We start from the raw sequence: 14338 nt of genomic DNA, 5'->3' as shown, positions 1-14338 counted from the left end.
TATAGAGATTGGCCATTTGGAGTGAATATCATAGTGTTTAGCAATGTGACAACACTGTCGATTTTTGCACTCCTTTGCATTGTGCTTCTATGATCGTGCATGTTTTCTACTAATGTCACAATTATACCTCCTAACCACACTAAGTGATCCCTCTCTCTACTTGTCATGATTTTTTATGCTCCGCACACACTTTTTTTTTTTTTTTTGTATGTCTAGACCCGTAGGCATGACTGCCAAGAGCGAGGAAACTAGCTTCTTAGAGCACCATATCTTATCTAAATCCCCTAGATACATGCAATATCCCCATAAAACTATACATATCAAGTAAGTAAAGAAAAATCCTCGCAAATGACCAATGAGGGGTCTTAAACTCAAGACCTCTCCGTTTTTTTAGGGATACCTTGGCCACTACTCTCAATGCTCATTGGTTATGCCTACCCGCATACTTTTTGTCAGGCTTATCTTAATTATGAGTGCATTGGCTCCATCACATTTCTGCATCAATTGTTCCAAGGACTCAAGATGCTGACTATATAGATGCACGAATACAATAGTTGTTTATCGACATCTAACACGAAGATTATAAATTCGACTAAACCAATCTTATCCCTTCAATCCACTATGTCCAATACGGGGAAGATTGCCCCAATTATTTTTTAATTTAGGGTTTCTTGGTGATTCAACTAGTTGATGACAGTCAAGTCAACTCACAATTGTATCTCACCTTGATTTTCTTAACTGACTTGTGGTTGACTTTATCAGTCCATTGTCGATTGCTTGTTGAACCGAGTACCAAACCTAGGAAACTATAAAAAAAATAAAAATAAAAATAAAAATAAATAAAAATTGGGCAGCCTAATCTAATCTTCGTTTTTTGCTAAATCTAATCTTACATTCGAAAAATTGATTTGAGACAATAATGTGACAACGTAGTGATCAATTGACAAATCATGAAATATTAAACACTAATGGATCTAATACCAACGTAGGGCTCTGCATATACTTGTTATGTGCATTGGAAGAATAGAACCAAAGTTGTGTTCCATGTTGGATAAATTTTGATTCTGGTTTGTTGAAATCTTGATCTCCTATAAAGAAATGTTATATTAAGGCATGTTCTTATAGGAGATCAAGATTTAAAGAAATGTTCTTCCTCTCATGTGCCCTCAATTTCTATATATTAAGTATGAGGTAGTTGTCCGATAACTCTAATATGTTACCACCAAATTTGTTATATTAATGTGACCTATAAAAGGTATGCTACTATTAAGAAAATGAGTAGTGCTGGGGTGACACAGGATTTACTGTGATTCTCACAATTCTAATTTGGAGATGCATACATAATCGTAGATGATTTTTTTTTGTATTGCGAGGAAACACATCTATGGTTATGTGCACATCCCACGTCAGACTTGTGAGAATCGCAATAAATACCCTGTGTCATTCCAACATTTTCCTAAAAAAAAATATGGTGAGTTTTGTTGACCATGGTCAACCTCGGACTATAGTTCTTAAGAGTCCTTTTGTATGGAAATTGAATTTCATGAAAAAATATTCCCTAAAAATATCAACCCCCACCACACACGCACACTCATATGTTTTTTCCTTATTTTACATTAAAGTTATTTATTGTATTATTATATTGCTAGGTTGGCGGACAAAATGATCAAACCAAAGCTCGCTCAACAGTGGCTTACCTACCCAAAAAAAAAAAAAGGATTTTTTGACTCCTCCACGTGGCATATTCAAAATACATTCCATAGATCTTTTTGCTCCGGGATACACAATTGTAAATATTTATGGGGATGTGCAGAAGTGCAGCATCTCGAGGCAAAAAAATCAATGATTCTAGCACACGTCTCATCAAGAGAGTATTTTAAGTATGTTACATGGGGGAGTAACGTCATCACGACTCAAAAAACAAACAAAAAAAAACAAACTAATGATAAAATGATGTGTACTAGCACGTATGTGATTGACGTGGCAAGTGCACATAAACGTAGATCTTTTCCTTTTGTATCCCAAAGAAAAAGATTTATGATTTTATGCACTTGTCACAGTGCACACAAAATCCCCAGACGTGAACGGACTTTCTTAGAATTATAAAAAAAATAGGGGGTTCAACAACTACACCTTTGGATCATAAACTAAACTACACCCCATTTATTACATTGACCTTGTGTCAAATTCCTCGTCTGAATTGAATCTCTTTTAGAACCTCACATGTTACATTGACTAATAGATGTTGTTTACTCGTATTTCGATGAAATGTATATATATTCCATATACACCTCCACATCAGCAAAGTGTGAATAAATGTGAATTTTAAAGTCACTCCAGTATTTTCCCAAAAAACAAACAAACAAACTGGAAAGGAATTTCTAGTGTCCAAAATGAAGCGTGTTAATGGATAGTCGAAATCTGAATCCGAATTTAGACTCGTATTCAAAAAATTGAATATTATCCAAAAATTTCGAATTCATATGTTATTTCAATATTCAAAAATATTTTCAAGTACTAATTCGAATATTAATGTATTCGATCTGGTAGTATTCAAGAAAAATACTAAATGGATGTCATTTTTGGCCAATGCCCTAGACACCCTATGACGTATTGGCTTCTAACCCAACAAACGTTTGACATGTGGCGTAATGACATCAGTAATAGAGAGAGCTTCTCTCTGTTGCTCATTGCCCACATATTTATTTGTTTAGATTTCAAATCTTGAAAAGGTCGTTGGGCCTACATTGATTATCACATTGACAATCCAACAATAACGTCTTTTTAGATTTCAAGAAAATATTCATATTAAAAAAAGAAAGAAATTAAAAAAATATATTATTTTTCGAGCTTGATCCAAGGTGTTGAAAATAGATAGTCACCAAACACCCAAATTTAAAAATAAAATTCAAGGGTGAAAAATAATTATTTTATTTTATTTTTTTAAGTTCATTGAATTTTGTCTTCTACAACTCCATTGCATCAAATCATGTTTTTTAATGTCACAAGGTGATCAAATAAAAAAGTTTGTTTTTTTTTTTTTTTTCACTATGGCCAGAGAGAGAAAGGGGCGTTTGCCAAAAAGAGCGTCCATTTAGCATCACTCAATATTCAATCCAATTTCTTAATAAAATTAATATATGTATTAAATATTCTATTTGATAAAAAAAAAAACCTCTTAATATTCATTTCTCTTGAACTCCCCTCTACGTTGTTTAGGGTTCATGTGTTTTGAATTAGAGATTTTGATCATCTTCTCCGACAAATGTAGATCGATTCTTCATCTTTCTATGTAAAGAGTCTATCTCTCTTTGATATTCTACCTGTAAGTCACAAAGCTCTCTCAGGCGAATGTTATGACAACCATATTATGTCTCTCTCTCTCTCTCTCTCTCTCTCTCTCTCTCTCTTATTCATCTGTAATCTCTATCAAATAACCATTGATTTATTTCTTGAAATCCGTCACCTTCCATCAATATTTTCAATCTCAAATCCCATGTATTTATAATTTCCCCAATGTTCTATCTTTCATAGAGGTTTGAAGGATGAATTAAGTTGAAAATTACTGATTTTTCAAAGAAAACAAAGTCTAGGATTTTTAATTGCAAGTTTGAAGACATGGGTATTTGACCAAGAAATGTGTATTATGGTCATTTGCTTTATCTGACGGATTGGATATCTTCAAATACCATAAATTTATCGAATTCGAATTCGGTTTGAATTTCATAACATCTTTCAATTTGAATAGCTTTAAATTTTTTTTGGATTCGAAGTCAAGTACACCTATATCCAAATTGTATCCAAAACCAATGAAATAGTGACAATTTGGAAATGAAAGCACAGGTTGTTTTGATACCCGATTTCCCATCTTTCGTTCTCTATTTATCTTTTGAAAAAGGGAAACCGATCCTCCAAGTAGCCTGTTTTTTTTCTACATGTCACTATCTCATTGGTTATTTGAATGAAAACTCCAAAATAAATTAATAATAATCAAATCAGAAAGCCCTTCTACAGTTTGATAATTGATGACCAAACCTTTAAAGTTATTAAATTCTTTCTAATTTGGATTTGGTTTCATACACTTTCTTCTAACTCCATTTTACTTCATGTCCATAAGAAGGAAGCTAACCCCTTCAGCTGCAATCCTGCCACGTGGATGAAGTAAATGGTTCGTCGTTGAGCATCTCTTATGCTTCCACGTAATTGATGATGTAAGAAAATGTTTGATGCTCTCCTTTTGAAAATGCCTTGCATGTTTTAAAAAGAGGGCTGCTATTACCACACCAGCTTTTACTAATGCCACACCAATTTTATGTAAAATTCTCACAAAATTGCACATAGTTGGTGCGGCATTAGTAAAAGTTGGTGTGGCAATAGTAACTCTCTTTAGAAATCATCCAACGAGATAACTTACCCAAGTCATCTTAGTATTGTTCGTGAACGAGATGAGATATCAAAATCACGATGGTGTTAACGCTCCTCTTTATCTCATTCAGACATTTGAGTTAAAAAGTGTGTTATAGTGTTATAGTCCATGGGCCTAACTCATCCTCGAAAACGGACTTGCAAGGAGAGGGTTACCCCAGTTTTATACATTGTACATCCCAATAATATACAAACGATGTGGGACTATGCTAACACTCTCCCTCAACACCTCCATGCAGAGTAAGAGATACTAATCTGACCCATCCTTAAGGTACACTTGCTCTAATATCATGTTAAAGCTCATGAGCTTTACTCATCTTTGAAAATCGGCTTGTAACGAGAGGGTTATCCCAACTTTATACATTGCACATCCCAATAGTACCCAGGCGATGTGGGAATATTCTAACATTAATGATTGAGATACACCTATGTTTTTTAACCGATGACATGAGTCTTTTCAAATAGATTGATGAAAACTAATATAAATGCTTTTATCTTCAACCTTTAGCCAAAAACTTTCAACCTGAAGATTTTATCTAGTTTAACCTTCAAGCCTCGATAACAAGATAACTGTAGACACCTCAATTTGAACGGGCCACTTCTCGAAAGGGCCCAAAAATATCGATTTTCCAAATAAATGGGCCAGCGGGCCTTAAGGGCCCAAGTCGTTGAAAAGGGACATTTTGACCAAATCGAGGCCCCTAAGACCTCTCAATGGTTTAGGAGGCCACCAAAAGGATTCGGCCTACCTTACGTCTTCCCAATATTCACCGCTCCGCTTCCAAAATAAAAAACGCCAAAATTTCGATAAATTTCACTAACGAGCCTAAAAAGCCCGATTCGCCAACACGTGGCATTTTTGATCAAACTAATGATTGCAAAAATCTAAAAAAATTAAAAAATAAAATATGTGAGACTTGGGATGCCTACCCCTCCTCTACTACCACCGCTCCGCCTCGACCAATCCCTAAAACCCAAAACCGTTTCTAAAACCCAAGCCCAACACTACAAAGCTCACAAATCACTAACCATATCCAATTCATTATCCAACCCACAACCCTAACCCATCAACCACTACCCACATCAACCAATCACCATCTTGATAATCAAAGATGACACATGTCATCACCCCATCTCACCTCCCTCACCCAACTACCTACCCCATTAATTTACTTTAAATCCCATCTACCCACACATCAACCCATCACCTTTTCTCTCAAATCAAACACATCTACCCACAACCCCTAACCTATACCTCCCCTAATCTACCCTCATCATTCCCTACAAAACCTACATCTACAACCTAAACCTACACCATCCTCTCAAGTCAAACACTCAACCTCTCCCATCAACCTATCCCAACCCTTCATTTCCACCCACCTTAACACATGGCATCATCTCCCTCACCCTCCCCAAAATATCATCAACCACCCATTTAAATCCTCCATGCTCTTAAATCAAATCACAACCACCATCTTAAATTCACCTCACCAAACACTCCACCCAAATGGGTTGGGTAGGATCCAAACCATTTGGGTCAAAACTCACCCATTTAACCCCCCTTACCTATATACCCTCCAATCTCCTCTAAATTACACCCACTTCTCTCTCAAACTCATAACCATTCTACCCATTTTCTTCACTTCACCCCATTATATCCCTAAAATAACTCCTAAACATCTATAAATACCCTCCTCCTCTTTCCAAAAAGGGCCCCAACTTCTCATTACAAAACTTCTCCCCAACACTCTTTCTACTAACAACCATCATCAACTCTTTCACACAAATCCTCTACAAGTCTCACTAAAACAAAAGAAATCCCTACTCTCTCTAATCACTTCTCAAGAAGACTCAAGCAAGAAGAAGAAAAGAAGAAACAAGATACAAGGTGGGTTTGAAGCACACCCCCTCTCTTTCTCTAACCTTCTACTCTTTCCCTCTTCTAACACCCCTTCTTCTATTTTATTTTACCCCTTTTGATGATTGGGCCCCAAGGCTAAGGTTCATATGGGTCATTTCCATTAATGAAATGACCCTATGATCAAGCCGAAAATGAATCCCCTACTTAGGGAACATATGCACCCACGTGGCACATTTTTTTCACCTTCTTTTAAAAATAAAAAATGATCGAGTTATTTGAGGTTACCGCCACGTGGCGGGGAGGAAAGGGTGCCTAACACCTTCCCTTTTCTTCAACCGAGCCGCTTACCCACATCTCGAGGTTTGACTACCCCTTATCCATTGTGAGTCACTAAAATGTCAAAAATCTCATCTTTTGGAAAATGTACCCCGGGTGACCATTCACACCCACTTCCAACTTGAATGGTGGCGACTCCAAATCATTGTAGATGTAGTCATCATAATGACGAAATCACGCGTCTACAATAACAGATTATAATGAAATTTTGTTTAGAAAGATTGAAGGTTCTCTACAAAGAATAAGAAACAGTTGAAAATGATGGACTAATATTGATGAGATTGAAGGGTACAAAGATTAGGGCAGATTTTTTTCATTAATTTATAAGAGAATAATAGCATGTCTAAATCACCTGTTAACGTATGATTAAATGCATAATTAATAATCAATCTTGAAAAATTATCATGTCTAATGACTAGAAGTCATCAATCAAGGTGAATGCTTAAATACGAGAACACCAAAAGATCCCCTAGCAAAAAAAAAAAAGTGTCCCGATTGTATGCCTCTAAGGTGGAGGATTGAAACCCTCTTCCCACACCCTAATACATGCCATGTAAGTCATAGACTCATAATTAGGGGTGGCAATGAGTCGAGTCGTGTCATGTCGTGTTGAGGTAAGGGTATTGTGAAAATTTGTCAAACCCAAACTCGACTCATCTAATATTCGTACCAAAAACTTAAACTCAAACGTAACCCATTTATAAATAGGTATATTTGACTTGACCCATATATAATCTGTTTAATAAAATTCTAATATTTAATATAAAAAATAAAATGCTATTACTAAAAAAAAAGTCACGCAATCATAAATTAATATCTACCAATATAAATTAAGTATCACAAACATAAATTAAGTTTTATCCTAAAAAATGAATAATTTAAATAATTGTAGATATATTTAAAATTACACGTTAATGAAATGTATCAAAACAATTTAAGTGGGTTGATTCCCCTAACCCGTAGTCAACCCATTTAATAAATGGGTTAGATGGGTCGACACTATTATCACCAAAACCCAGTAAGACTCGACTCAAATCCACTAATTTCGTGTCGTGTAAAAATTGTCACCTCTACTCATAATCTAAGAAATTAGCGTATAAAATATCTCTTTTTTAAAATTTTCTTGGATTACGGCTTATGTAATGTGGGAGGAGGGTTTCGATCCTCCACTTTGGGTGCATACGAATCCGCACTCGAAATAAAAATAAGAAAACCTTTATAGACATTAGATTTGAGTTAGAAAATAGATTAGATCTACTTTTATGAATCAATCATGAAAATTTGAACTTATACATGTCAACTGAGTGATTGACCCCAATTAATCTACCAATGCATATGAGAGGCCACCATGCCTTCATCAAAATAGAGGATCAGCGTGACATATGCACGCAAAAAAAAAAACAAGACATAAATAAAAATAAAATGGTTTCTGACCAATTCCAAGAACCATGAAAACAACTGCGAAAACCAGTCAAACCTATACCTTACAAGGAAAGTATGGTTTTGAATGGGTGGGAGCTTGACAAATAGATGGTAAGTTCTGGACAAGAAGCCAAAACGAAATTTTTTTTTTGAAAATTCACCTAACTACTCTCAATGGACAATTTCTCCAAACTAAGCCTATTTTTTATTAGATTGAAATTTGACTTAGCCTTCGAAGTGAAAATTATAGTTTTTTATAGAGAAAATATAAAGGATAATCTAATAATATTGTGTAAAAAAAAAAAAAAAGTCAATCACCATCCAGATGATTGTGTCATATATATATTGAAAATCTAAAATCATGTTAACAGGGGCGGAGCCAGGATTTTCTTGTAGTGGGGACAAATTATGATTAATTGTATGGTTGAAGAACTTGAATGGAGGAAGGTGAGGGTGTGGGGGCAAATGGGACATGTAATTAGTTAAAAATATAGGGGTGTCTCAAAGTTTTGTGGGGGCAATTGCCCCCACCAGCTCCTTACTAGTTCCACCCCTGCATGTTAAGTCTTCTTCTTCACGATGAGGTTATTAAATACCAAACAAAAAATACAAAAATATTTTAATATTTTTAAATAAAAGACTTTTAAAAGGAATATATTTATAAATAATTAAAAAGGAATAATTAGGTAGTTTTTTATTTTTTATAATCCTGGTTGATCTCTTTCGTGTTATTTTAAAACTCTAGAGGATGCCTCCTCGAGTTGGCCCAAGTAGATAGACACCATCTTTGGGTTAAAGGGTAAGAGAGGAAAGAAAATAAATTTGGGGGTTTATTATTAAAAAAGACAAGAGAAGATGAAAGACAATAAAATTAAGTGATATTTTTGAAAAGTATAGAAGAAGAGAAGACACAAGAGGATACTATTGAAAAGTAATACAAGAGGAAATATATTAAAGTTGGACAAAATTAAATCCCAACCTTTCTTCACGAGATAAAAGAAGTAGAATACGCCATTTTATTTTATTATATAGATAATAGTATATAAAAAACATAATAATAAAAAAAAGACCCACTTAAAATTCACTCAAATGCATAGAATCATAGATATTTCTTTGTGTATCCCAAGGAAACAATCTATGGTTTTGTGTACATGCCACGTCAATTAAATGAATTTTTTAGCTTTTCTTTCTTAATCAATTTATCATGACTTTTTCTCGATAGTGCATCTGATAATTATCCTTATGTAGTTTCTAGCCAATACTTAATACTTGTAATCAGGGGTAATTTTGTCATTAAAGATTAATGAATTGGTGTTTGGAGAATGAGTCTTGTTAACGTGTGTCCTCGGGGCACACATTAAAATGCATTAAATACACCTTGGTATTAAAAACAAAAATTTTGAGGATAATTTCGTTATAAAAATCAGATCCCAAATATTAATCAATTTCAAGTGTGAATCTACAAAATACCCAGGATCCACCTATCACATGAACCTGCGTGAATTGAATGGCATCCCTAATTTACCAAAATACCCTATTTAGTTACAAAACTACCCTTCACTAAAGAGCCAGTCAGCAAAAAATGTCTAGATGTTGTTTACCTACCTCAAAGTCTGCATCACCAAAGCTGATCAGATTCTTGTGTATCGGCCGATATATATGTATATATATTAGTGGAAACATAGGCATTTCGGCCGAAACATTAAATATAAAATATTTCTAAAAATAACAAAGCCCATATCTAGAATCTTTTTTTTTTTTTTTTTTTGACATGGTATCCCCGTTGGTAGCGGACCGGGCCCCGGTTCAAAAAAGTGGGAGGGGTGCGTACGTCATCCATGAAGAAAGGTGTGTAGATGGGAACGTGAACCACACCTCAACAACTCCCCTCCCATAACCACCTTTCTTTCAAAGTTTCTAGCAAGTAATATATATATATATATATATATAACACAAGAAGGTGTTGTGAAAGAGTCTAACAAGTAATATATATATATATAACACAAGAAGGTGTTGGTGTCTGAAAAGAAAGAACAACAAGAAGATGAAGGAATTAGAGGCTGAAAGATCAAAAACTAATCAACAGAAGCCAATAGTCTGCGTTCTCGATGCATCGTCGTACGTGGGTTTTTGGATTCTCAAAGGACTCTTAAATAGAGGCTATATAGTTCATGCAGCTATAATGAAACATGGTAAGAGATCATCTTCTCTTTATTCTTTTCTTTCAATCTTTTTTTAGCTTTTGAGAATTATCTTTTAAGTTTAAAGTTTTGTTCTTTTTGAGTTATAGGAGAGACAGAGATAGTGAAAATGATTAAAGAGATGAGAATATTGGATAATAGATTGGTTCTTTTTGAGGTTGATATATTGGATTACCACACCATACTTCAACCATTAAAGGGTTGTTCTGCTTTGTTCTGCTCTTTGGATAGATCAGATGGATATGATGTAAGATATTTTTTTAAAGAATCAACCCAATTATATATATCTTCTCTCATTGTTCTTTTTTTTTTTTTGGATTAATTTGTGGGTTTTGTAGGATAAAATGGTAGATATGGAGGTTAGAGGAGCAATAAATGTAGTGGAAGCATGTGCACAAACAGAGAGTATAGAGAAGATTGTATTTAGTTCATCTTTAGTTGCATCAATTTGGAAAGAAAACATATGTTCAGAGAAGGATATTGATGAGAGATCATGGAGTGATCCTGAATTTTGCACAAAAATGAAGGTTTGCTTCTCTTCTTTTCTCTTATGGTGGTGGGGTTCCCCATTTTTCTTTTTCCTTCAAATGAGGAGTGTTTGGCTCGGATTCTAGAATCAGATTATAAAAACATGGTCAGCAAAAAGGATATTCCCATTCTAAATCTAAAATTAATTCTAGAAATAGTGGAGTCAAACCAGTTTCTTGATTCTGAAAATCAATTTCTATAATCTGATTCTGACTAACCAAAATCAGAATCTTGCAATCCAAAACAAACGTTAAGCTTCTTTCGTCGGAATTAAATTAGCATTTTTTTAGATATATCCATTTAGCCTCATTTCTTTAATAAAACTGAAACTAGACCAACTAATTAAGCAAGTTCTCTATACTTATTTTAAGACAAGAAGAGATCAAATCTATGTCATTTAATTTCTCTAAGGAACTTATTACTTAAAACGAACAAATAGCACGAACTGTTTGCATTACGTGAACTAAAGGGTTTTATGTTATTCACAGCTATGGTATGCACTAGCCAAGACATTGTCTGAGAAGGCGGCATGGGCTCTAGCCATGGACAGAACATTGAACATGGTTTCCATTAATGCAGGACTAGTTCTTGGGCCATGTGTGGCTCAACAAAATTCTCGATCAACCATGTCCTATCTTAAAGGTATGGATTAATACATAGAACATCGATTAGTTTATATTTTATTAATTATTAAAACAAGAACCACGAGCATGATTTTAAGTTAATTAACTCTGATTTTTATCAGGAGTGGAACAGATGTATGAAAATGGGATCCTAGCATTTGTTGATGTGAATTTTCTAGTTGACATTCATATTCGAGCTCTTGAGGATCAATCTACATGTGGGCGATATTTTTGCTTTAATCAGATCGTGAACACCGAGAAAGAAGCTATACAACTTGCACAAAGTTTGACCCCTTTGATCCCATTACCATCAAGGTAGTAAGGCTTTTTGGGCTACTCTACTTTCACCAGAAGTGCTTCTATATAATTACTTATCTTTGAATCAGAAGCCAAAAGTAGATTTAGATACTTCAGCTTTTGGGTTTTGCATGATTAATCGAACAAATGTTTTTGATGGACAAAACGCTAAAATCTAAAATCGATATCTGTTTTGTACAAGAGAAACATGTAAAACCAACTCTAAAAGTATCAAATAACATTTTTTACTCTCCCAAATGTTTTCGATGGACAAAAAGCTAAAATCAAAATTTGTTTTGTACAAGAGAAGCACGTAAAATGGTGACATGGTCCACCATTCATAGTGTCCTAGACTTAGGAGATCTACTTGGTTGAAAACGAATCTAATTAAATGGTTGATTAAATCCTTGTTAATCAAAGAAAATGACATAAAAACCCTTCGAAATTGAGATTACCTTGATTTAGGCTGATTGTGATTGTGATTATTGTTAATTACAGGTGTGAAAGTCAAGGAAGTGTGGTGTATGTGGAGAGGTTGAGAAACAAGAAATTAAACAAGCTAGTCGAGGGTGCAGCCTAGCAAAATTAAGCATCCCATGCATGTTGTATTCTTTCATTAATTATTATTCTTGTCATTTTCATTGTTTAATTAATGTTGTTGGTTGGATTGGAAAGCTAAGGTTAATGACAAGGTAGTGAGCGATTCTTATTTATCGACATTATGCATGAACATGATTTTATATCTCGGATAAGACGAAGATTTCTTGGGGAATCATCTCGATGTTGGACCCTGATTGTAATGGTTCCAAAACTTTGGTTGGTGATTAATTGATGGTCCAACCAGATTTTGTAATAAATTTGTTTGGCTAATTAGGCAATAAATTTGTTTTGCTAATTAGGCAATCAAGGGTCGTGTGCAAGAGGTCGAAGATAAATACTTAGACGGTATTTGTTTACGCTATTTTTCAGTGCTTATTGTTGAAAAAAAAAATTTAGCACTTTTTGTCAAAATAACGTATGTGTTTACTCCATATTTTCAATGCTTATCACTGAAAATAAGTGAAAAAGATTCAACACTATTTTGATGTTGAAAAAAGTACTGAAGCGATAAGTATTTCGCTTTTTTCGGCATAGACAAAAATACCCTTTATTTTTTTGAGCATGGACAAGTATGCCCTTATACTTAAAAGGATATTACCTCTTATATCCCATAGATAAGTATTAAGCACCCTACAAATTAATAAACCCTCAACATGGCCAAATTGTTTTGTCTTACATAGGTTAAAAGTTTTGGAATGAGTTGGTTTTTGGTGAGGATGATCTCTACAATGAGGAGACCATCCTCACAAAAAATCAGCCCATCCCAAAACTTTTAATCCCATAAAAACAAGTTCAAGAACCGTAAATCGTTCATTTGTTTTTTTGGAAACTAGTTTTGACGTGGTTAGAAGTTTCGGGATGGACTGATTTTTGGTGAGTATGATCTCTAGACCATATAGATCATCCTCACCAAAAATTGGTTCATTCCAAAAACTTTAACCCATATAAGATAAAAAAAAATTAACTATAGTATGGGTTGCCCTTATTAATTCGTGGGGTGCTTTTATAATTACACATCCTTCATTTCCATTGAAAATTATTCATCCCAAATTAAGTTATTTCAATGTTGATTTCAAATTTTGATGACTTGTATGACATTATTATTTTTAATTTGAAATTTGTTGCTTTTAGAAATAAAAATTATTATTTATAAATTGAAAATTTGAGTATTACTTATTATTTAAAAATGAATTATATTTTAATTTTACAAGAAATAATATATTTTATTGTATTTTAAGGAATAGGCATTTGAAACATGCAAACAATGTATAATATAATTATAAGGGTAAAAAAGATAATTTACCAATTTCAGCAATGTGTAACAAATATGATTCTGCATCTAAACAAACAACTTTTTCAGCACTTAAATTTAGTGCTTATAAGTTTTTACGTTTAATGCTATTTTGCACTTATTTTTTTTAGTTTAACAAACATCACCTTAGTTCATTTTTCCTTTATAAAAATGAACAAGAGTGATTTAGTTTGTGTTTGGTAACACTTCTAAAGTTTGAATGGATGTAGTCCATATTTAAAAGATTAATGCTGGAGTGACCTTAATGGGGGACACATGGGGGGCATCTTGACGTGGTGGTGTGCGCACGGCCATAGATGCGTTTTTCCAAGATACGAGTAAAATGCATCTACGGACATGCGCACACCACACGTTAAGATGTCCCCCGATGAGATCACTCTAGCACGACTCTATTTAACATTTAGACTCCTAAAGCTTTAATCTTATTTGTTTCGATTCAGATGCCAGATTTTAGAATCGAAATCTAGAAGTTTTGAACTAACGATGGGGGATATTGGATGAATTCAAAAGTTTTAAACTAGAAATAAAAAAATAGAAAACAATTCTAGACTTCAGACTTAAACCTTCAAAAATATTACCAAACACAGCCATAAACATACCTCTCATATCTTAGTGAATACTTTAAGATAATCCTATATTTTTAAACTAACGACATACCCTTGAATTTGGTCTTCGCTTATAGATTTATGAAAAATGACATCTTCAACCTCTAGTCACAAAAACATTGATATTT

The 14338-nt window shown here is 33.9% G+C and overlaps 1 protein-coding gene across 1 annotated transcript; it reads left to right on the top strand.

Moving 5' to 3' along the window:
* The first annotated feature begins 10037 nt into the window (after positions 1–10037).
* LOC147392807 (NAD(P)-binding Rossmann-fold superfamily protein) lies at positions 10038–12616 on the top strand. Its single transcript, XM_086456235.1, has 6 exons — positions 10038–10236; positions 10335–10492; positions 10584–10772; positions 11262–11415; positions 11519–11711; positions 12192–12616. The coding sequence occupies exons 1-6, from the start codon at positions 10089–10091 to the stop codon at positions 12271–12273; spliced, it is 924 nt and encodes a 307-aa protein (XP_086312361.1). The 5' UTR covers positions 10038–10088; the 3' UTR covers positions 12274–12616.
* Positions 12617–14338: the final 1722 nt, after the last annotated feature.

Source organism: Akebia trifoliata, chromosome 10 (genome assembly GCF_017979445.1).
Source record: "Akebia trifoliata isolate Shusen 1 chromosome 10, ASM1797944v1, whole genome shotgun sequence".
NCBI classification, from domain to species: domain Eukaryota; kingdom Viridiplantae; phylum Streptophyta; class Magnoliopsida; order Ranunculales; family Lardizabalaceae; genus Akebia; species Akebia trifoliata.
The sequence above is the reverse complement of the archived record's forward strand: the minus strand, read 5'-3'. Positions and strand labels throughout refer to the sequence as shown.